Genomic DNA, 26,519 nt, shown 5'->3' on the forward strand with positions numbered 1-26,519 from the left:
ATCTCATAGATGGCGACTACGGGGGGAAGATGTCATCTCCTTTATATCCTTAAAGATAATCTGGGTTTTTCCAAAACATTTTCCGAATGAATGTTCTAGTTTTTTATTGAGGATAATACTTGAACATTTCACCATCGAAAGAAAGTAGATTTTATCCATCCAGATTTTTTTCCTGGTTAAGGGTACTGTCACAGTTCTGTGGAGATTTTCAGGCATCTGCTGCCTCTAGTACCAACGTTCCTTGAATATACTCGTAACTTGAAGAATTACCCTTAGTCTGTACCCACAGTACCACGTCCTGACGACAAATCCTGGTGATCTAGAAAATTAGTTTCTATTCTGTTTATGAGAATGGCGTAGTAAGGATGAGAATGGCCAACTAGTAAGGATCGATTCTATTCTTCTGTCAAATGCTCCTTCGATATTGAGACACATGATTCTTTATCAACACTAACTGATACAATTCACTGTGAATTGACTAAAAATGGTTTTACCAAAACAGCTACATGTGTTTTGCTATAGAATAGCTTCTCAAGCTTGTTGTTGAGGTATCAAGTGATATTTTGTGAATTAATGAAGATGTCCAGAAATAATTTTTATATTTTCGAAATAAGAGTCATTTTTTCCACTCTCCCGAAGTTGTTGACGAAAATATCAATTTTTTCGGGTTTTGCGTATAAGAGACTATATACGGTGCTAAAATGAAATGCTTTAGTCAAATAGTATTCATCCTAATATACAACAATGATTATAATGTTAACATTAATATACATATAAACACAATAGTAGAAAAAAAGATCTACTGATATTTGGTAATAAGTAGTCTGACCTACGATAATTGAAAATACAAAAAAAAAATACATATTAATTTGGTATCACCTTAGTGGTCTCTTAAATGGACCATTTAAGATTTCTTTTGAAGAGAATAAGACTGTTAGAAGACTTAACATTTTCAGATAAACTGTTATACTTAATAAATCCTTTAAAATTTAATGTTTTGGTGTTGACATTTTTGTTTGAATATTTACATTCAAATTATTTCTTATTCTAGTATTATACTCATGGATTGATTATTAAAAATTACAAATTTGTCAAAATATGAAGGTAGATGGTTATGCAACACTTTGTAAATATAAATCATCGTTAAATATGTAAGCCTACTTTCTGTAGATAACCATTCTAGAGTATGTAACATTAAAGATATATGGGTACTCCTGTCACATCTCAAAATAATCCTCATTGCGCGATTCTGTAGTTTTGGTAGTGTTCTCATTTTATTTAAATCACCTGTGTATAGAAGAGTGGGACAATATTCGAAATGTGGTCGAAAATGGTCTTATATACAGTTATCCGTGATTGCATAGTTAAGTGTTGGGACACTCTTGTGAAAAAATATAATTTTTCAAAATTTTTTTCTGTATGTAAGTGGAATGGTTATTCAGTGATAGATGCTTGTCCAACATGAATCCTAGATATTTGAATTCAGTAATGAGCTCAATTTTGTCATTTTCAATTTTAGTTCAATTTGATTTAAATGTAATTATCTGTACTTAAACGGTGTAGTGAGTATCATAGCCTTTGTTTTGTTGACACTTAGCTTGAATTTATTAGTTTTTGAATATGTAGCAATATTATTCAATGCTTCATTCATTTTTTGAATAGCTTTATCTCTATCTTTATCACTAACCGATACTAGGGCATCATCAGCAAAATGATGTTCATAATCACATTCATTACTTTTGCTGATATCATTAATGTAAATTAGGAATAGCAGTGGCCCTGAAATACTTCCCTGCGGAACCCTGTGGTTTACGCTTATTGCTGTTGAAACAAACTCATTAATTTTGGTTACCTGCTTCCTTTCTGTAAGGTAATCACTGATCCAATCGAGTAATTTTCCTTTAATGCAATATTTTTTTAATTTTTTAATGCTATTGAAAATACCTAATAAAAATTATTGAAAACTTTACAAATACAGTAAAAATCTTCAACTTTTTCATTTTGAATCATCGGTTTCAAGATATATCAACTTAGGTATTTTTTAACGCCAGTCCATTTCTGTTTCTCATTTCAAATCGTAGGTATATTATTATTTTGTGTTTGGAGATTTTTTTTTCTCAAAAATTTCAAAAACTGAAACAAAACAGGTCAGCCCTAGACACAACAGGTCCGCGCATTGTTCACTCTTCTTTGTCGAACCACAGAAAAAAGAAAATATTTCTGAAGCACTGAACAATTTAATACATATATCTATGGACCAGAAAAAACTAATTTGATCCTCTCCGTTACGAATGTATGGACGGATGCAATGTGAAAATAATTGTAAAGTGCTCGAAAACTGTATGATATTAATTTTTAGGATGAAAAAGACTTGGCAGCTGCAGATGCGGAAGGAGTTTGGAGTCCGGATATTGAGCAGAGTTTTCAGGAAGCACTGGCGATATACCCGCCTTGTGGGAGACGGAAAATCATATTGTCTGATGAAGGAAAAATGTATGGTGAGTAATATTTTTCATCAAGCGATAGTTTCGCGGTGATTATTAGGTCGTTTGAAGATTGGAAAATACTCCAATCATCCAATGTAACCATTCATCAGTGAGTATGATAATATGATGTATAGTTCAAGTATATATACAATCGATCGCTTCAAAAACACGTCACTAACTTTCTTCGAAAGCTTCTGATAATTCCCTTCCATATTCTCTGTTTCACTATCACTGTCGACATTTTAATTATAATAATGAATTTATTTCCACCATTAATATGGAAGTGTCCAATCTGCATATAGTCTTTTTCAACTAAAATTACTTTCTTAATTCTTTTCTGCCAGTCTTCTTCGGTAATATTAGATACTTCTTCTTTAATTAGCTCTATTACCTTCTCAACGAATTTTTACGCCTGATGCTTTGTTTCAATTTTCCCCAAATCAACCCGATGGGATTGAAAACACAAAAATAGGGGGGAAGTCTCAGGTGTGTCCATATTTTTCAGCAATACTCTCAAAGGCATGCACTTTTGCAAATGTTTTGGTAAAACTTTAAGTAATTGATTTTTGGTATAGTAATCTTCAAGATATAAAATGTTATCCATTAAAAAACTCTCTATTTCATCTGTCCTCGAATTTTTATTCGGTACTTTGATGAGCTCAGAAGGTCATCCTCGTTTCGTACAGATTTGGAGTCCAGCTCCCCTACTCTTTCGGCTGATTATTGGTCTCAAGAAGGACCAGTGGGTTCATGACTGATGGTATGACGGCATGAAGTCCGTAGACATCAGTGTCGCCCTTCACGGGATACCCCTACCTGGCTGGGGTGGGATGGATGAGAAAGTTGTTCATCCGTTAACGGGTGACATGAGTGGTTTGATGAGCTGTCGCGAATGATAGAAAGCGTTGTCAAGAACTATTACACTATTTTCATACAAATTTTGGATCAATGTATATTCAAACCATTCCTCGAAAATATCAGCTTCCATTGTAGTCCTCAAGTTTTTTCCACATAATTCCAAAGAATTCGGAACCCATCCTTTACTTTCTTCGCAATGCACAATTATTAGTCGCGATCCTTTGTTTGCAGGCATGTTATGCGTACACATTCTCGAACCATCAATCCACCCTTTCGTAACTGTGTCGTGAGTGTCATACCAATTTTCGTCCAAATAGAAAGTTTGCCGTTGTTTTTGTTCATATTCAGTTATTTGTTCCAAGCATTTGTTACGCAATTCCACTATTCTTCTGCTTTCCATAACTGCTTGACGTTTGTTTACTAAATAAATAAATAAATAAAATAAAATATTTATTTATCCTTTCAACTATTGTTAACAATAGATAGGATAAGTCAAAAACAGTGTCATTAAGTTTTAATTGACAAACAGGACGAAACAAGCACAATGATGACTAACATAGACTATGTAAAATACACTTCGATATCATCTCAAAATTGAAAAGTATAATTCAAATTCCTCAACAGTATAGAAACATTCTCTGATAAGGAGTTCCTCAAGTCTATACTTAAAAACCGCCAGGGATCCCGCGTATTTTATTTCTTTCGGAAGACAGTTAAAAAAACGGCAGCCTGCATTGATGGGAGATTTTTTGTAATGGAGTGTTTGGGCTTGTTCAATTTGATATCATTTTTATTTCTGGTGTTGTAAGAATGTGAATCACTATTAATGGGAAATGAATGTTTGTTATTGAAAATATATGATAATAGTTTCATTAAATAAATAGTTTCTTTAGTCAATTCTGAAGAGTTTTGTCACAGCAGCTCACGTTATGGCCGGAAGGATTCAATTTCTTCCTTAAGATTTCAGTTGTAGGAATCTCACTGCTTTTGTAACAGTCGTATATTGTTTTTTCAATAGTTTTATTAGATGAACATCTAAAGGTTTTGGTAATCCTATATCACATCGTATCTTACGTTGATAAGGTTAGTTTCTGACTATTTTACGTACAGTTGAGAAAGGCATTTCGGTCAAATCTGTTGTTGCTTGTATTAGTTTGTTTCCCCGTTTGTTTCACCCGAAACCAAACTTGAAATGTAGATTGTTATATACATTAAAACATACTCTTTGTGTTTCAATATTCAAATGCATCCGAATCTTATTCACTGGTATCTCTTTTTCGCATTCTTCACCATCGCTATTGGAATCACTACACTGAAAAAAGTCTGCGTTGTTATCACACTCGTTATTACCATTAGTACTTGTCCAAGGACGCCACATTTCAAACAGATAACAAAAATTTTAAGTGACTTTAACTGCACCAATATCGAATTTCAACACTCAAATCGCGATCAGTTCCTGAACTGAACACGACGGCGATAACCGTCCCGGCATTCCCCGATTTCTATTCGTCACCGTAACATGACTTCAAATTTAATTTTATGACTCTTCAGACAATCATAAAACTCGTTAATAAAAATTATCCAATGCGAACCGCCAAGTCTATAGTCCACGTGGACTATTTCGCAGCAGGTTCATTTCTATGTATTGGTTTTTTTGGCCTTTGAGAATGCCGCCAACTTTGAATGTTCACCATATCGTTTAGGTCGACTATAACACTTCGTGTTATCAACGAAGACGCTAATTACACTCTTCAATTACAAAAACTATTGGTTCAGACAAATGTTTGTGTTTTTGTGAAAACACCCCTAAAATGACCCGAAATACCACAAAATCGTCGGTTAGTAATCAGTTTTATTAAAGTTTGGTTCACCAATTTTTATAAAACCGTGTTCCACATCCAACCCGGTTCTCGGTAGAACCACAATTGACGTGATTTTGGAAACACCAAACCACATTTCTGTTAGTTACTTTCGGAACATATCCTAATCAGGAATATCTAATATAGGATACGTCGATAATATCTGAACAGAAGACTTAATCGTTGAATTTTAAAACAAACCGAGATAGAAAAACAGTTTCTTCAAGCCTTTTCTAGGCTTTTCGCAGTCGGATTCCAATATTTTGAAACTTTTCGTTTGTTAACTCTTTGTTGTTGGCACCATCAATGAATCCATACGAATTCTCCACTGTATACAATCAGAATGAATTAACCAAGCTTGGAAATCCTCTTATTTCAATCTCCTCGGCCAACAGACTAGGCATTTCTGTGGTATAGTTTTTCCTCCGTCCGGTGCAAGAGAATAATTACGGCGAACACGAGACGAGTGCAGAATTTCTAGAATTGGAAATTCAAGGCGCAGGCTGTAGAGATATTGACCGTGTGTCCAGTAACTGTCCTGTCTCTGTCCACTCCTAGCGATGGTCCTTACGACCAAGGGGTGAGGACTATATCAAAGAAGTAAGAACTCGGAAGTAGGAACTACTCGATGTGAATGATGCAGCTTTGAAAAATTCAAAATATCTTGCAAGATTTACTCAACAATATTACAGATCATGTAATTACCGCTCGTATATATTAAAGAGTGAGATTGCTTGAAAGTGGTTTGAGTCACTTTAACTAAGCTTTCACTAATTGACATTTTTGTGACGCAACTAATTTTATTGCATTTCGCAAATTTGAAAATTTTTGGCTTACATCACTTTCATTCTAGGCGCCTCGATGCTTTCGAGTTTTTCACAAGAAAAAGAAAAAAAAATCGGAACAAACTGTTTAATTGCTTTTCAAAATTCGTTCTTTTCTTTTCGTTCAGATCAATTGATAAATTTTTTTTTCTTTTTCCAATTTTAGTTTCCAATGTCCGAAATAATCTATGTGGATGTTTATGAAATTTTCAAAACCCAACAATAATGAAAGAAACAGTTTTCAGCATTTTAAAAATGTTTTAAATTTTTAGTGAAGATAAGGGCGCTTAGGGCTAGTTAAACTCGCGGAAAATTATTCAGGATTCTGAAAAATAAAATCGATGGGAAACATGTAGTCAAGAGTGAGTAAGATATACAACTCTTCAAAAAAATGTATATAAAGTTTTCTTTATTTTGTTCCATAGACGGATTGTTCACTAACCGTGAAGAATAAATAAAGCTGTCTTTTGAAAACAGCTTGAAAATGAACCTTTTCCGTTTCTGATTAGTCACAAGGAAAATTTATATTGGGTTAGAAAAGACAATAAACGTTACTTGTATAATCACCCAGCTTCAGTTTGATCATCCATATATTGATGTATTCTGGATTGTCGCAAATTCAGTAGTGACCTTGAAGATGTCAACCATTTGGTTGAACATGAAGAACCACTCAAGCAGAAATCGAAACATCTGTTTAAAAAATCTGTTTAAAATCTGTTTTTCCGGTAATCAGCTGCCGCCCCCATAGAACAACAACTCTCAGAAGTTAAGAAACTTGTGCGAGCTAAGGACTAACGAGGTCTCACCTTTTAACGTGTGATTCCTAACACACTTCATTATATATATAGTATTTGAAAGGTATATTTCAACAGTTTTGATTGGCTTTCAAGGAAATATTCACATAATACTATATTTTGAACTCTTTTACAATAATATTCGCAGAATTATAACGTATCGAGGACATGAACAATATTAATCGAATATGGAAAACCACGAAAAACATTTCGATTTGTGGTTAACGTACATATGTACACATAATATTTAAAAAAATATATTTGAAAATTTGACATGAGAATCTAGCATTCATAATGACTTTGTATAAGTGACATTTTCAAACTTTATGACAAAATGTTACAGAATTCGAGTCTTACATGTAAGAAATTGTTCTTATCTCATTATTTGTATCGATACTTTTCTCAAAACATAATCTAATCAGAATAAACACCATACAAAAATTTATGCGTCTTGGTCGACATCATTTCATGAATTACATCATAATATGTTTTTTTTTGTAGTTAACGGTAAAACTGCGGTTCTCAGAAATTAACTTGAGTCAACAGTTATGGACATTAAAATGAAACCATCAGAAAATCTAAAAGATGATAATTCACGTTGATAAGAGATCTCGAAGATTTGGAGAAGCAAATAGAAATATTCCTGTGCCAGACCTCATTGATCCTTTGGTAGAATCCACTTCTGTAAGACTCACTGAATAAAAAAAAGTAGGAGTAAATATATCGCAATCATTTCAAATTAAATTATTCAGGATATGTTGAAAACAATAAAAAATTGAACAATCTAAATAATTTATCAAATTTATGATTTTAATCTTTTCAAAACACTTGTAAACAACTCGTAGTAAATTGTTCATTCAAGGATTTTCTGTTCCATAAATGATGTTAATGAAATAAATGAAATATGTAATAACTGAAATTGCCCAGGAATATTTTCTGCTTTTCATAAAAATCAGGTAAAGATTTATCCAACTTGTCAATAATGTTTTTTTATTTAATACTGAATTTTGCCTTATGTATTACAAAACAAAATAATTTTATGAAGTTTATATGCAAACACTTCTCTGTCACCTTTCTTATTTCTGTGAAAACCTTGCAATTGAAATCGATTTTCTTTTTGTATCGTTTGATTCTTTTGAAATTTTGGGTTGTCCCAATTCCCAATTTATCATATGTACACCATTTGCTTTTTTTATATATGTATTTTTCTATATATATTTTTCAAGTCATTTTTGAGTTCAGACTTTCTTGTTCTTGGTCCTCAAGATATGTTTGACCACAAACAATCAGAACACTGTAAACACTTCAAACACTTTTCAGGTTTATGAACCATTATGTATAAACATTTCACAATAATCATTTATTTTCAAATAGAAACATTAAAATATCACTTGACATTATAAAAGAGTGTCACTTGGTGTGCACTCATCACATTCGTCAATTCAAGGGGTTTTTGCACCCAATTAAGTAAGTTGTAGCCAATTTTGTAGCTTTTCAGCAGAATAACCCCGCAAAGATCCTTTGCATCTTGGTTAACTCGAATATTATTTTCTTAGTACTCCTTCCTTCGTCTTTCAACTTCGTTGTTCCTTCCCGTGACAACTGGACACTCCACGTTTGGGTTTCGGGTTTCGCACGTCGTCTCTGCCGGAGTTCCGTTCCGGAGTCCGGACTATTCCGGTCGCCGCCCCCTGCAGCCGGCCTATCTTACGAATGACGTGAGCCAAATCGACAAACACACTGTAATAATACGCTGAATTCACACATTACATGGCAGTCGAATGCCTCCGACGCCCGAACTCCGGTCATCCGGAAACCAATAACTGTGTCCTCTATAACGTTCCCTCGACATTCAAATTTTCTTTCTCGGGAATTCGGATTTCTTTTGTCTTTTTCGGGAGCGTGTGTTGGAATGGTGCGGTATCAGGTTTCAGATCGCAACAGACAAGAAGCGATTTTTTTCCCGGAAACTTTCCGCAGAATAGCCGACTGACGAATAGTCGAGTACAGACTAGAGAAGAGTCATCATTAACATCATCATCGTTCAATCCATTTCTGTCGAAATCTGTTTTTTCGTTAACCCTCGACAACCTTCAAAAGAGTTCAACGGGATTAACGAGGTCTGACATTCTGCCGTGCGATCCCCAACACGAACAGTGGGCATCGATCTTCCAGCCTCGCGGCTCGAACCGCCGTTTCACCTGACAGTCGATTGAATGAACCGTCCCGTGATAAGTCCTCATTTTGTGTGTCTTGGTTACCACTAATTGCGTTTCCAAAAGTCTTCAAGTATTTCCATTTCATATTTCTGCATCTGTCTCTCCTTTGTTTTATTTTCAGTTCTTTTATATGTCCTTCTCTATGACGTCTCACCATCGTGTTCTTGGTCTTGCTCGACTTCTTCGTTAGATTGGTGTTATCTACTTAATTTTTCAATAATCTCCGCTGATGGCCTTTCCATTGTGTGTCCCGTCCATTCGAAGTAACTTTTTTGCTAGACAAGATGCCTTAGATTCAATCATCAACTCATACTGTCTGAGCAATAAGATTCGGCATTGAGCTGTATCTACCGAACCTTCTTGTTCGGGTCATAAACAAATTCAGGTCAATATTAAAACAGGTCCAAGACAGTACTCGGCTATCTGACTCTGGTGATACTAATTGGAGAGGTTTTAAAAATTCCCTCTAATCATACTGGTATAAACCAGAGAGGTATTTGTTTTTCGACAGAAGCGTGTAGAAAAGCTAAGCGGGATAAATACTCCAAAGAAGGACTGATCTGAGCTTTATGGAGCGTCAAAAGTTTTTGAGTGTGAAGATGTTAAACCGCAGCCGATGTACTGGAATCCAAATGGAATGACGAGCCAAGTGTACTGTTGTTAGCAAACCAATATATTGAATTCTTGGTTTTTTCCAATACGTCGTTAATATACAATAAAAAGAGGGTTGGAGACAATATGGATCCCTGGGGAAAACCAGCGTTGATGGTAAAAGTATTTAAGAGATAGGATCAGATTGATTCTTTACTTGGTCCAGAATACTCAGGATCACAGGATTATGACTGTGCTAGACACGAATAATAAACTTCCTATATGTGCCCTGAACCAGCTTTGGGAGTATTAAATTTTTTGGTGCAGGACCAGAACATAGCAGAGATGAGATCAGAATAAATACAGAGCTACTCACAAAACAAAATGAAATAGTAGCAATAGGTATAGCAAAGCAACAAAGAGACAGAGAAAGCTAACTATTTTTTATGCATATGTAAGACACAGACGCCTACAAGTTCCTAACTTGTAGACAATTCTTTGAACGTCCATTGTCTATCGACTTCTCCAGAATGAATATTAAAAAAAATTGTGTCAATTTAAAATTCCAAAAATAACCCCAAACGTCTTTTGAAAAAAAAACTATAAAAATACTGTTCGGTTGATTCAGCTGAAACTTTGGTTGACTATACAGGGTGTCCCTGGACTTCCTCTTTTCCTCTCGAGAATGTATAGATGGGGTCAAAATATCACCAGTACTTCATATAACTTTTTTCCTAAAATCCTTCGTAACCAAGTAACGGGCCCTCGAAGTTACAAAATGAAAAATGTTTTTCTTTGATAACTTTTCAAGTGAATATTCAAAATCATCCAAATTTTGGTAATTGACTAAACAAATGAATTCCTTCGATGAGCTTTCATGCAGGAGTCAGTTGTTTTGCTACAAAGTCAGGAACGGACTACCCCCGATGGTCCACACCCCAAAACTTTGAAATGACAGATATTTTTCAATATTTTTCAACAAATTAAGGTTACTTGGACAATTTTATGAATAAAAGTACTCGTGTGGAATGTCGATCGGAGCAACGAGTCTTGATAAAAATGTAGTTTCACTCGACGACATCAAACCCGCTCGTCCACCATTATTTGAAATGAATAATTATCAAAGCAGAAATAATAATGATAACGTTAATTCAACCATTACCATTACTACCATTATTCGAAAATATTAGTTTTTAAGGAAAATGGAAATGATAGGTAAAATGTTCATGACGAATTTTTATAATGCAAACACGTTTAACAAACAAAACTCAAGAGCCTCAAGAGCAAACAGAAATGAAAAATCCGCTACAGAAACTGCTCGATATGACCACCTTTTCTCTCTATACATTTTCTTAGTCTGCGAAGACACCCTCTCTGTACTTGAAATAGCATTCCAGGGTCGTTTCGTATGGCTTCACAATGTAATGTTATTCTATTCAACAATGCATCTCTTGTGTGAATAGGTGTAGCGTAAACAAGGCTTTTTAGATGCCCCCACAGAAAGAAATCCAATGGATTTAAATCCGGAGACCGCGATGGCCATGAATATGGCCCACCTCTACCAATCCATCTATTGTGGAAAATATGGTTCAGATGGTCACGCACAATCAAACTAAAATGAGGAGGAGCGCCATCATGCATAAACCACATATCTCTTCGGGTTTGCAATGGAACATGTTCCAAAAGTCCATTCAAATCGTTCTGAATGAACTCCAAATAACGTTCTCCATTCAATCGGTCCTGTAGAACGAATGGTCCTATAAGATGGTTTCCTATGATACCAGCCCAAACATTCACGTTGAATTTCCGTTGGTGTTTGGTTTGCAATATCCCATGGGGATTTTCTTCGGCCCATATATGGAGATTATGAGAGTTGATAACTCCATCTCTACTGAAACCTGCTTCATCAGTGAATAAAACTCGATTGATAAAAGTCATATCCTCTCTTTGCCTATCCATGAACCAATTGGCATATTCCAGTCGTGCTGGAAAATCTTGAGGTGTCATGGCATGTACCTTCTGGATGTGAAATGGGTGGAGCAGTTGTTCCCTAATTATTCTATGAATAGTGGACTTGGATGTATGGAACTGTTCTGATAGATTTCTGATGCTCATTGAAGGATCATCAGCGACGGCTTCCAAAATATTTTCCTCCAATACAACGGTACGTACAGTCCTAGGAGCGCCCTCACCACCTCGTTTTGGCAAAACTGTACCTACAATAATATCGAAATAAAACAACGTGCTCAAATTAATTATCAATTATTACATACCTGTCTCCCTCAAGCTGCGATCGACACCCTCGAATGTTTCTCTTGACGGTACCGTTCGATTGGGAAAATGCTCGGAATACAGACGACGAGCTTCTGCAGCATTACAAAATGCTCGTCCATAAAATAAAGTTATATGAAGTACTGGTGATATTTTGACCCCATCTATACATTCCCGAGAGGAAAAGAGGAAGTCCAGGGACACCCTATATATACAGTCTGTAAAACTATTTATAAGTCAATGATAAGGAATTACATGGGGAACTTTTTGCTGACAAACTCAAAAAACTAAAATCCACGCAAACGAAGTCATGGGCAACAACTAGTTTAAAAATATTCTTTTGAAAATCCCATCCATCTTAAAAACGTCATTTTCTAATCCCATCAGATGATTTAGGTTTTAGTTTTCGTTCTATTGGTATCACGAAAATCTGCGGTTTTATGTAATATATGATCAGATCAACCATTTTAACAAAATAGATGGAAACTTCTTCAGTTGTCTACAGACTTATGTAAAGTGTAAATCTAAAAATCAACTAATTTAAAACAAAATATATGATTGACAAAAAACACATAATTGATACTCTATTTTCAAGCTTACGATATAATTTGTGAGTTCCAAGGAATAAAAATCATTCACAGTTACACATTTAATTACAACCTATATTTCGCATCTGGAAACGAAAGACCATCAACAATCGCCATTACAAATGAAAATAATTAGGTAATGAAAACAAGTACATAATTATTGTCATAATTATTATATATGTTTTTATTATCAAGGTGATTGCTATCCATATCGTATCAGTTTTTTTTATCTTTTAATATGAGGTTATAAATTGCTTTTGTTGGTCATGCAGTATCGAAGTGGAACAACATGAATGAAATTTTTAAGCAAGATGAGTGTATCTATTGCGGAAGATATTTTTATTCACAAAAGTATGAACTATAGACTTAGTGACCAAAAAATTGAGGTTCAGTTTATAATGAAACTATCTGACAGTGGGTTTCAATTTGGAAATACATTTTTTGTTTATACATTGATATCTTAGAGAGAGAAGCTTCCATGGAAAGAAAAAGAAATAAACAAATATTCATTACCATTTTTTCGAGAAAATTTATGGAACACATAATGTGAAACATTCAAAGAGACAACAAGCAAATCTCAAACCTGCGAAACCAGAAATTTAAAAATTGAAGCGTAAAGCAGAATACCTCAAAACCTTGCTTATTTCAAGAACTTCCTCGCTTCATCTAGACATTCCAGCCCTTGCACTGGCTCCATCTAAAGACCTTCTACAGCTTAGGCAAAATGAACTGCGTGACCTGATATTTCTGAAAAAAATCAAGGAACTGTCTTTTTGCTCGACATCTTTGCAGCTCCAGATCCAGATATGCCCTCAGGCTCACCACACTCTGGCCTAAATTTTCAACTGTTGGTTGAATTACGACCAGTAGATTCTTGATCTATTTGTGATGAGCCAGACTGATCTTATCCTCAAATGAAATAAATAATTTACGACCTTACACCTTTAAATACAGTAGTTATTCCAATATCTGAAGAGATCGTGATCATTTCTCTGGAGAATTCACCCCACCAAAACATTATATTAAGTTATAATCAGAACAAAGGAGGATTGGAAAAAGTTTTACACAAAGCGAGACTGTCCCTGTGGACATGTCTACTTCTTCTAAATCTACCACCTTTCCACATTTTTCTGGAAAGAGAGGCTACATGGACTGCATATAGACTTGTACACATTGCCAATTGCACAAATCAATTTAATGCCGAGTGCAACAGACCGTTTGTTGACACTGGAAGTCACAGCATTCTGGAAATGACCTCTGACTTTATGCCTCCAACTGTCAACTACGAACCGCCTTATGAAGTATTGTTCTCGAGTAGAGAGGACTAGATTCTCCGGGAGAAGAAAATATTAAAAGCAGATAGTTGTTGGTTCACAGATGGATCAAAAACACGTTCCGATTCTGGTGCAGGGGTTTTCAGTCGCAAGACTCAGGAAAGAGATATCAACCTGCCTAGGAACCTATGCGACTGTATTTCAAGCAGAAATGTACGCTATTGAATTGTGTGCGGAGAGATTGGAAGAAGTCAACCTCATACACAAGTCAATAAAAATATTCTCGGGCAGTCAAGCGGCGTTGGAAGCTCTTGGCTCCTACCGAGCAACGTCTAAATTGGTAGCAAATTGCCAAAAGCAACTCTCCTTGTTAGAAAGACTTAACAGATTGTCTCTGGTCTGGATTATTTCTGGCCGTACTGGCCTGGAAGGCAATGAGGCTGCTGACTCCCTTGCAAAGGAGAGTGCTGGAGGCAGCTTCATCGGACCAGAAGCTACCATTGGCGACGCGTTAGGCTTTGCCAAACAAAGATTGAACACCTGGATGGATGGCAAGAAGATTTATGGGCTTCTGCCAGAATCTTCCAGAATTGGCTCACTCCAAAGAGTTTATTCACCCTTCGAAGCTTGATACTAAACAGTTGTGGACTACAGTAGGGATGAGCTACAATGTCTAACAGGCCTTCTTACAGGTCACCGTCATTTGAATCATCATATGGGGAGACTTGGACTGTCGGAAGACAGTGTGCGTCGCCTCTGTTTGAAAAATGAAAGAGCATCAGATCACATACTTTGTGCCTGCCTAGGTTGAGAATTATTTTCATCAGTCCGTAGGTGTGGTGAAAGAGTCCACGCATACTATTGGCAAGCCAATAGAGTTTTATACTCAGTTTAGAAAGGAACAGTCTCCCTCATGCAGAACAGCACAGTGAAGAGCTTCTCCGCACAAGTACCAATGAACTTCGATCAATCTTCAGGGAAGAACAGAGCAACTACTATGAATTTGCTTGCCTTTCTAGTATTCCGCTCTTATGGAGTAGTGAAGTGCACTCAGTAGGAGCTTCGTCAAATCTATGTGAAGATCTGGAAAATAATTCACTTCTGTAGGAGTTTGCACCCTCCGCCAAAAAGGAAGCCGTATACCAAAAATAGTGAATCTATGGTCTGTAAAATCCTCACGTGTACGGATTCCCCTTCTTCATGATTTTGCAATCCGCTCAGTGAAAGATTTACATTAAGAGCTTGGACATCATAGCTGCCATATAGGGATGAACTAATATATGTCTTCTTAAGCAATTCCTAAAACCTCATCTCATCCAAGCACCTGACATTTTTTTCTTCACAAAGAGTGTATCGAGTATCCCAATCTACGGTGATGGGTATTAAGATTTTTGACATCAACTGCAGGCCTATTGCAACGTGTCCAGATCAATCAATTGAAGCCAAAAAATGTTGGTAAGCATCGACCTATAGTACTCGCCATTGACATTGATGGTCTAGACAACGTCGTTCTCAAAGAAATATGAACTGATTACGCCGCCAGCTCAAAATCCACACCAAACAGTGACTTTTTCGACGCTTTTGGACGCTCTTGGATCTCATGTGGTTTGGTATTATCCCAAAGTAGCCAATTTCATTTGTTGACGTACCCATTCATCCAGAAATGGGCCTCATCGTTGAAACACACGTCTTCTGAGGTCGTTTATCTTCAGTTCCTGGGTCAGTTGCTTCTTCTACGGGTGCAGGCCTCTAAGTCTCGACGCAAAATTCGTCAAGTTGTGGTCTGCGAAAGGCCGAGTTCTTATGAGCGACACGAAATTGACTGCCTCGGATTCTCCTGCACACTTTCACAGACAGCGGCGATGTTTTCGGCAGATTTTGCGTTTCGTCGACGTACGTGTGTTGATCGATCATTTAATGAACCAATGGATCCACCACATTGCGAATATTTCTCTTAGTAAGAAGATTATGGCGACAGTAAAATAAGGGAAGCGCGGGGTACATTGCCCGAACAGAACACCCCATTCTAATAAAACAATTGTATTATGTGCAAGTGTTGTGGAATTAATTTGAAAGATGTGGTTTTAACAAGATGGCCGTTGGAATACTCGAAAACCCAATATTAGTTTTGTGAGTTTTATATCTGTATTCAAAAATATGACGTTTCTCATTAGGCTGGCACAATTTTTCTCAGCTTAGATGGTTGACTTGTCCATTTCTTCCAAACAGAATCGTAGGCTCATTGCTTTTAATATCTTTTTATGGCAGCCTATCCAAAAAAAGGATGTTAACTGTACTAGCTTGTGTGGATCCTTCGTTAGATGATTGTCATTCTAAACGTAATTTAAATAAAACAGGTCAAGTGATTTCTGGCCCTTTCTTGAATTTCCTGCAACTGAGGTTTCCATTGTACGGCCCTATTGTGTTCAGGTGTCCACCAAAAGCAGTGTCTAGTGATTAAACCTGAGTTGCTCTCTATTCTGTTGAAAAAAATCTTCAGTTGTTTTCACAGACGGTCTGTTTATAAAGGTTTGTTTGACAAGGACGATTTCTTGAAATTCGTGGTATTTTCCTTGCTCTGGATAACAGTGGACGTTAAAAGTTGGCACTCTCGACTTGTGCTTTAATTTCTTTTCCGGAAAAAATCTCGAGCGGCAGATTTTTATAGTGATGAACTTCACGAATCTATTGGTCTAAGCTGAAGGAATATCCAGGGGATACTGTATTTTAGGGAACAATTATTATGAGCTATTCACGAGAACGACAACTGAACTAGTCTTTAATTACCCCTTTTACTTCAAAATGGAATACCGGCTGCTCAATTTTAAGTTATTTTTCATTTACTATCGATGTCTAATGATAATATTTTTCCATTCCAGCTTGTTAGCTTTGAAAATCTGTTTGAATAGACATAGTCGGTATTAGAACAACGTACATACGATACATAAATAGAACCATTATAAATATTTACGTTTTTGTAACTGCTTAAATCGTGATTACGTTCCAACGTTATTGACTGCATTTGAATAATTAGGACGATTACCGCGGAAAAATGCCATTTTTCGAATGTTCGCGTGTTTATACGTCGCTCCGACATTTTGCAAGTGTAATTTCTTCTGATAACAGACCGCTGTGACTTGCTTGTTCGGTCGTAATAATAATTGTAACTTCCTTTCGAAGGATACTGAAGGAAAACAATGAGATCATGAGGTTTCTGTTGCGTATAGTCGCGACCCACGCAACGTGTGACTCGAATATAAATCGTTCCGCGGTTATTCACACAAGTTATCTCCTAAATAATATGACAATCGAGCGGTTTGGTTTCTAAATGGGTTGGGTTTGAGAAAAAACGCGGCTCTTGGTACCTCGTTAGATCTGATTTTTGTTTATGATTCGGTTACTAGTTACTACTGGATACTAGAGAGTTGAACTATTGAAAATAATTCATATAAAATCTGTATCTCGTTTTTCGAGAAACTGATCCTGTATAACAATAAATAATGAGTATTTCCAACGGCTCCCCTTTAATATTATAATTAGGAAGCTAACTAATTACTTTTTTAATCTTTTTCTGCCAGTCTTCTTCGGTATTATTAGATACTCCTTCTTTAACTAACTCTATTAGGTACTTTCCTATCAAATTTGGGAACATTATTTTTACGCCTGATGCTTTGTTTCAATTTTCTACAAATCAACTCGATGGGGTTGAAAACTCAAAAATAGGGGGGAAGTCTCAGTATGGTGTGTCCATACTTTTTTCAGCAATACTCTCAAGGGCATACACTTTTTCAAATGTTTTTGTCCGTAAAACTTTAAGTAGTTGGTTTTTGGTATAGTTATCTTCAAAATACAAATTGTTATCCATTGAAAAACTTTGTATTTCATCTTTCCTCGAATTTTTATTCGGTATTTTGATGAACTGTAGCGAATGATAGGAAGCGTTGTCAAGAACTATTACACTATTCGCATCCAAATTTGGAATCAATGTGTTTTCAAACCATTCCTCAAATATATTAGCTTCCATTGCAGCATTGCAGTCTTCAAGTTTTTTCCTGATAATTTCAAAAAATTCGGAACCCATCCTTTACTTCCTCCGCAATGCACAATGATTAGTCGCGATTCTTTGTTTGCAGGCATGTTAGGCGTACACATTCGCGAACCGTCAGTTCACTCTTTCGTAACTGTGTCTTGATTGTCATACCAAGTTTCGTCCAAATAGAAAATTTGGCCTTCGTTATAACTATAATTGAATCAGATATAATAAACAGGATTCGAACACAATGTTGTAAATGAAAGAAGTGAAATTTCACTTACATGGAACACTGTCATCCTCACTGGTAGACATCCGATGTTTTGGCTTAAGACACTTGCTTTATGGCCTCTTTAGCACTAATCTGGTAACATTATTCGTTCATATTGTAATAAATATGATTATCAAGTTGAAAAATCTCGATTATTCGATAGATATCAAGAGCCACATTTTTCAAAACACCTTGACTTTTCCTAAAAACTTTGGTGATATGAGTGGAAAGCATAGAGAATAGTTCCATTAGATCATAGAAATTGACATGATGAGTGTTTTTTGTCACTATCTAGAGGAGAACAAATTTTATTATCTCATAAAAAAGGGACAGGTATAAGAAGGGTCTCAAAGAAAAGCGATCACATAAATTATTTCCAAATCAAATAAAAATACCATTGTAGTAGAATATTTTTGGTTTTCAAGGACCAAATTTTCCATAATTCAAAATATATATTTTTATTTTTCCTACACTACAAGTAACCACATTGGAAACAAGCCGATTCAAGCTGGCCCAATATTTATATTTAAATTATTGTCTGAGAGTCGAGCAAAGAGTAAAAAGATTTTTTGTTGAGAACTCACATTCTTCCAATTGAGGATTTTTAATAGTCCAATGTCAAGGATGTTAAGGGAAGCTAATGCGACAGAACTTGATCGTTTACTTACTCCTTGGAGGTCTTCAAAAAGTTTGTAGTCAATTATGTTTCTAGTCTATATATGTATGCCTTGTATCTGTTTAAAAAAAATCTGTTTTTCCGTTAATCAGCTGTATACTTGTTAGTTTTTAGGGCTGGTGTTAGTTATAATTGTTTCGAAGTAACGGGCTGAACTTTTTCTTAAAAAAAAACAATTGTGAAAGGTATGTTTCTGAAAATCCATTGTTACAGAGCCCTGAAGAAGAATTTAATTAAATTCGGAAGGTCAGCAAAAAAACAATTTTTTTTAAGAAAAACAACCTTTTTTCAGAAAAATTATTGGCTTACTAAACTAGTTAACTGAATATAATTGTTTTATTTAGCATTTAGTTTTTAGGTTGCTTTTTATTTTTTATATTTCAATAGGTATACGAATTTTCCAACTGTTTTTGAATTGCAAGTATATTTTACAACGTTATGACTTCCCGGTTTCCCGTTTATACCGAATAGATGATGAACATTGTAATAAACTGATATCAGATACAGTTTAAGAACAAAAATAATACAATGTACTTCACCGCAATCGAATTCTGGATTCAATAACCAAATCCTCCAAACCGTATTCCAATATCTCAACCTTATAAACACTACTGACAAATACCGTTCTCGACGTTTCTTATTTCTGCAAACTTGGCTAACAAACAACGTTATCCTTTGCAAACTGCGGAATCACAAGAGAAGCGTTGCGGTTCCCTTCAACGAACTTCTAAAAGTTGGACTTAAATATTGGATGCCGAGAGTCTTACAGGTGGCAAATATAAAAAGCTCAACTGGGACTCTAAAACCGGAGTAGAAATTTTCACTTGTTCTGGGAATAAAAAATAGACATGGAGATAGTGTTGAGACGAGTTTGAACATGTTGATTTTTTTCAATTATACGATATTATTTTTCAACATAAAGGGTTCCAAATTGATCGTTTCTAAGTCATTTTTGTGAAGATTAATCTTGTTTTGGTTGACTCCCATATAAGATCTCTCATCACAGTACAGAAGACGATTTGACGGTAAAAGACGAATGTTGAAAAAATCTGGTATACAGTCTCAATTCCTTAAAAAATCTAGCTTGTAGAAACTAGGAAATATATTAAATCGGTCAATTCAGAGAGGATTTTTGGAAAATTCGGTAATAATTGGAAAGGGTTTCAAACTACAATCAAATGAAAAAGTACATTCAAACGATATTCAATTTTAACTCGTAATCCTGTTTTGAAACGTAAGGTATTACAAACAATTTTTGTTAAGATTCTACACAGTTAAATGCATCTCTCTGTTGGAACAAATTGTTACAACTAATTGTATTGATTATATTTATTGTTTCATCATAGCTGTTTTCATTTATTATTTATCATACCTGAATATGTCTCATATTATTAATCTGTTTTGAATATATTACTATGTTGAGTATATTTCAGTATATTCTTGGTGCAGCTTTATGACATGTCAATTATCTTTATGTTCCTGAAGACGAAGAAATTAATTGATGTGGATTAATTTTTTTTTCATTATTGGCATTGAACAGAAAATAGAATGAAAAGTTCTGCAAATCGAATAAGTTAAAGGAAATAGCAAGTAATTTGGTTTTGTTATATGCAACCATATAACAAAAAATGTATCTTCGGTTACCAATTGTCTACGCTGTTACTGGAGGCAAACATAGACCGGATTGTAGTTTCAACTCAAGTCTATGTAATAATAGTGTTTATTGGAAAAATAAAGTAATGCGTGTTATTTTACTCGAAATAATTTTCAAACTTTTTTTTGTCTGCCTTGAGTTTAGGAAATGTTCAATTTAACGGTTTTTTTTCGTTATTCGTGAACAATTTCAGCACTATTAACTTCGTGAAAAGAAAATTTTTTACTGTACGTGATTTTTGTCATTTTTACACATATTTTAGACACTCACAAGGTAGTTTCCCTTCTTCTCAGATATTCAATGAACTATTGGGTTTTTTCCACGTATTCTTTTGTTTTTATTTCGTGTATTGCAGGTGTCTAATAAAGTTTTGGTACATTTCCTAAAAAGAAACAAATTTGTGAATTTTTTCTTATTTCCAGTTGTTGCAACGAGGTCTGTGATTACGAAAATTTCATATTTATAGAGAAAAATAACTAGAAATTTCCATTTCACTTTGCTATCAGTGATATCAAAAATCATGGAGAGAGCCGAGAACCCCCATATCCTCAAATATTTGAAAGGCTTCAACATCTTGAGCGACCATCAATATGGCTTTCCAAAATAAAGATCAACGGGCGACCTTCTATCTTACGTCATCCATATTTGGAATAACGCAATCGAGAAACATGGAGAATCAATGCTGGTGTTCCCCAGGGATCCATATTGTTTGTATATCAACGACTTATTGGAAAAAACCAAGAATCCAGTATGTTGCTTTGCTGACGACAGCACACTTGTCTCGTCACTCCAATTGGATTCCAGGACATTGGCTACGGAGGCACATCTTCACCAACAGCAGGAGGTTGCATATCTGAGGATTTCGAATTGGGATAAAAGTAACCAGGTTCAACTCAGTGCCATAAAAACCCAGGTATCGAGTTAATAATAAATGTCTCCGAACCGGATATAATAATGTCAGGTCAGACAATTCCGCTTTCTGCTTCGATAAGTTTGTTGAGCATTAAAATGGACACCATGTCTTGGCACAATCATGTCGCTGGGATTGTAAAGGCTGCTTCTCAAAACACTCGGAACACTGTTTTGAACCAGAAAACTGTACACACCTCAGCAACTTTTGATGCTTTACAAAGCTCAGATAAGACCTTCTTTGGAGTATTGTTCTCATGTATGGAGCTCTGGTCCCAAACATACCCTGATGTTGCTGGATTCCATCCAGAAAAGAGCCATTCGCCTGATTTGAGACCCGAACATCAAGTGCAACCTTGAAAGCCTGGAACATCGAAGAGTTGGAGATTTGACTCACTTCTATAGATACTTCCACCAAGAGCGGTACATATCAGAAATACGCGACGGACTGTGGCTACTCATCGTTTTGAGGTTGAACTCAGTACACTGTTTGAGGACTCTTTCATCTGGAGAACTGCTTCCTGAAACGTTTTTCCAAATGGATTCAATCTCCAATGATTAAAATCCAATGTGAATCGCTATTTTGGCACAGGCACCGCTCTGAGAGAGTGCTTGTGTTTTGTCTTGAGAAAAAAACAAATAATTAGGTGAACCAATGAGTTTTCGATATATACTTTATCGACCATTTTGCAGTAGATGCTGAAAGATTAAGAGAAAATTATAACTATTTTCTGTTTCATGAGTTTCCTGAATTATAGGAATCTCGAAAAAAATAGTAGAAACTAATTTGTCCACTTTTCAGAGATAGATAAAAACACATTAACAAATAGATGATAATAGCAGGGGAGCCCACGATGCAAAATGGGGATTTACTCAAGCGTCATTGAGACATATTAGGTTGCAAAGCTTAGATGATAAGAAGAAAAAAAAATTATATAATATATACCTTTTCATCGGTTGGGGAAGCGGCTATAGATTTTTAAATATGTGAAAAAATACTGTTGCATGGACATACTCGAGCGCGTCAGATATTGATAGCATCAATGTTCTACGTGTTTTCAATAATGTTGGTATGTTAATCTGATCGTTTGCATGATGTGGGTGGTTGTACGTAAGGGTTAAAAGTGGAAAGAAAAAAAAATCGAGTCAGATTTTCTAAGGGTGTGTCAAGCGCAACAAAAAAGAGCTCTCATTCAATAATCTGACGATTTCGATCTGACGCAAACTCGCGGCCATTATTATAATGTGCAAAAAAAAGTCGCCATTTTGAAATACTCAAGCGCGTCAGATTGAGATATGTATGGTTCATCTTCATGTTTTAGACGTACTGTCTCATAATCTGACGATTATCTAGAGGGATTCGCTGAATCTGACAAAAACAATATTTTTTTTATTTTTTTTTTGTAATTCATTGAACTTAATTAATTGAAAAGCTCAGGAAATAGCATGCAAATAAATAAGTGTACGTTTTTTTAAGTAGAATACTTGTATTTATAAGAAAATAATTTTAAAAAGATGCTCAAGAAAATTTAATTTTTTATAATCAATTGATTAATTAAGAAAAGAGAAATGAAACTTTCTATGTTTTTTACCACTTTTATTCGTAACTAACGTTACAATGTATAAGGACATTCTCAAACTTAAACAATATATAAGTTTGAAAATGTCCTTATAGGACGAAACTGCAGTAACGTTAGTTACAAATAAAAGTGGTAAAAACAAAGAAAGTTTAATTTCTCTTTTCTTCATTATGATTTCCTACCACGTAGTAACAACTACATCCATCAATTAATTGATTAATTAATCATCATCTTCATCACGAACGAGTCTCTGTGATCGGCTGTGATGGCATCATGGCAACAGAATTCAGAGTGGCGACAGAGTGAGAGAGTAATAGATAGAGAAAAAGTGAATAGAGAATAGAGAAATAGAGGAATAGAAACTCGGAGAGGGAAATATAGCTATCAGACAGCTGCACGCATTAAACTTTATCGACGAATTTTTGTTATTTTGGCTTGCGGAAATCGTCAGATTATATATTTTTCGTTATCCTTGAATTATTTCCGTCAAAATAAAAAAAAAATAGCTACGCTCGAGAATGTCGAAATGACGTTATTTTTTTACAACTTTGCTGCCCTCCCCTTTCTTTACGTCACTCTCAAATTGTCAAATTACTGGAATATACACTTTTTAGCAGGTAATTAACTCACCCTGCCTGAATCTGACGCGCTCGAGAATTTCTGATCCTTTATAACTCACAGGCGGCCTTATATATGGGGCTCATATTTGATGGAGGTACTTAAGCGGGTACAAGGTATCCCCCTGTATATTATTCTGCCGCGCTTTAGTAAATCCCGAAATCCCTGCTAGAGCTCCCCTATTAACGTTTTGATACTTTTCATTTTCCGACAGCGGTTACCAAATAAAAAAAAATCTAACTGGATTTTGATGATTTAACTATTTTCCCAATACAAATATTATTTCTCACTTTCTGAATATGAAGTAAGTGTAAAATAATATATTTTTGGATCGAGCCACATTAAAAACATATGAATTAGGTGAAATTGTAACAAAAATGCCGGTGGCCTAAATTATGAGTAACTCCTTAGTAATAGTTTTTCTAAGGGCACCATTTTCTCCAGTAAACGTTTCTCCCTTCATCTCTCATTCTCTCCCGACCCTTACAGAACCACTAATCAAGAGATTCGCCGAAAAATTCACCATTTATATAGTTCGCATCGTCGTCTTCCGGTAAAGCATAGCGTATCACAAACTCCAAACTTGGATGCTGCTCGGTTTTATTGTTATCTTGTCACATCTTTATTTATGTGTCGTTTTGGCGGCGGCGACATTGCAGAAAGTTCCGACCTTCCATACTTCAAAGCGAAAGGTTGGCGGCAGTGTTGTAGCACAGAATAGGGACCGGGCGTTATTCGTTTACGAGAATTAAGTAGACCGAATTTCACTTGAAAATGAGGAAGGATAGTATATTATAATGTTGGCTACACTTGCTGTCGGATATATTGTGTGCATTCAAATATATTGTCAATTATTGTTACCGATACCTATATTTATTTATACTGACTTTATACCAGGTAGTCACAACTGACCATATTCAAGGGAAAATGGTCGTACAAGTTTCAAGCTTTTCATTATTGGCAACACTGAAATTTGACATGAAATATAAAGAAGAAGAAGTGTCACAACTGACCATATTCACGTGAAAATGACTGTGCATGTTGCAGTTACTTTCAAGCTTTTCATTATTGGCAACACTGACATTCGACATGAAATATAAAGAAGAAGAAGTGTAATAACATTGATTTTACTTGAGAAACTGTAACTGTAATCGCGTTCAATAAAGTGATTTGATATTTTGGTTTTATAGCGTCTATATCTAGTACACGTGAAAATGATATTATTCATCCGATGATAATGTGAATCTGTGGAATGTTGATCTATAATCCTTTGTGTAGTTACTACTATATGCAGCAATGCAAATTGCATACTAGTTGGTATATTCATTGTGGTATATTCAATATGACCAAAATACTGAATCATTTAATTAAACGCATGAAATTTAAGGTTTTTACAATTATATTTCTAGTAATTACATGACTTCTTCTGAATATAATATGTCAAATATCAGTGTTGCCTATGGGGATAGTGATCATGTACAACCTGGTTGGTTGCACGTCTTCTTCTCAGTATCATATGTCAAATATCAGTGTTGCCAACATTGAAACGCCTAATACAACCATTCTTACGTGAATATGGTCAATTACGTAGTACTCGAACTACGTATGAAAATTTGAACTGTCTACGTCGCTAGAATTGAATTTTTCACATTTATCATTAAAACATGGTTGCCGTTCACACAACATCATACGCCTCATATTTTGTCAAGGGCGACTGTTCTAGAATCACTCGTCGTCCGCCACGTATGCGCGGATGACGTCACTGCGAACAATTCTTGAGGAATTGGTATCCTTAAAACTTGTATGTATTCACAAATCGCGATTTGATTGCTCATAGTAGAACAACGGTGAGTTGAGGCTGACGGTTGGATTTCTGCGATTGATACGTTTATGCTGAACTGCAAGTGTTTCAAGAATAGGGCCCTAGATTCAACATACATGTGACGTGAGTTTTATGGCCTTCAGAGCGGTTGGCATCGAGGAAAATATAGTACTGTACCAAGCAAATTCAGTTAACGAAAGCTTGGAGTAACACGTTACGTAATTTGCGACAGTTTTCATATGTTGATTGAGAATAAAAAGACTCTGGAGTTCGATTTTGATGAAAACCTGGATACTATCAACGTTTTAACATGTAGAAAACAACATGGCCACTGAACCCTCCCTGTTATTCAGATAAATAGATCATAAAAACTAAACAACAAATTTTTTTTCATGTTATTCTGTGATTATGTGGGAAGGTACATTTTGGAGGAATATGTATTTCGAATGGAGGAGGTTTTTTAGAATGGTGGTTCCGGTAGTTCCCCAGGTAATTGATATGTTATCTAAAGAAAGAATGTTTCAAATCCAGAATTTTTATATATTCAATCCTGACACCTTTTAGTTGTTTTCTTAAGTATTTGATATGAGCGCTTTCCAAATGAACACACTGTTTTCGAAATCAACTTGAATTATGTTCGGAAATTTTGCCAAGCTGTCAATAATCCTGGCACCAGCTTCTGAATTAGATATAATTCTCAAGTCCAAGGGCAATTACGAAATACATTAGGTGGGCGAGTTCAATTTTTGAGAGAATTTCGCAATCTTTCAGTTTAGATTATTGAATGTCACACAAATCGTTTTTAAAGTAGATGTTATTTTCAGAAAGAAACAACATCATCAGCGTAAAGGAGTCTAAATTCAAACAAGATTGTAGGTTTTCATTGTAAAGCAATTATTATTTTGGTGGCCTTGGAGAATATTTTCATGACACTTAATTCGAACACTACAAAACAAAAAATGAAAGTGACAGAAAATAAGTTATTAAGCTTGTTATCGAAGCCATTTGTAGGTTATCCTACAATAATTTCTGAAACTTTATGTAGGAAAACAATTCCTCAAAAGCCCATTTTTTTAATATTCAATCAAGAACTTTTCATGTTTGTTGTTATAGAAATTTAGTTTATAACGGGTGATTTTTTAAGAGGTATAGGATTTGATTTTCAAAACAACACAAACAATTTTAAAAAATTGAGG

At 35.3% G+C, this 26,519-nt stretch overlaps 1 protein-coding gene across 13 annotated transcripts in view; it reads left to right on the forward strand.

The window, feature by feature from the left end:
* The window catches only part of scalloped (TEA domain transcription factor 1 homolog scalloped), a 273,763-nt gene that overhangs the window by 213,029 nt on the left and 34,215 nt on the right, over positions 1–26,519 (forward strand). For all 13 annotated transcript variants that reach the window (XM_074169382.1, XM_074169381.1, XM_074169380.1 and 10 more), the window contains one exon: positions 2,360–2,498. In XM_074169382.1, coding sequence (XP_074025483.1) covers positions 2,360–2,498 — 139 coding nt within the window. The remainder of the gene's footprint in view (positions 1–2,359; positions 2,499–26,519) is intronic.

Source organism: Leptinotarsa decemlineata, unplaced genomic scaffold (assembly GCF_025532065.1).
Source record: "Leptinotarsa decemlineata unplaced genomic scaffold, Ldec_3_MD MMD2_P_RNA_scaffold_5, whole genome shotgun sequence".
In the NCBI taxonomy this organism is placed as follows: Eukaryota; Metazoa; Arthropoda; class Insecta; order Coleoptera; family Chrysomelidae; genus Leptinotarsa; species Leptinotarsa decemlineata.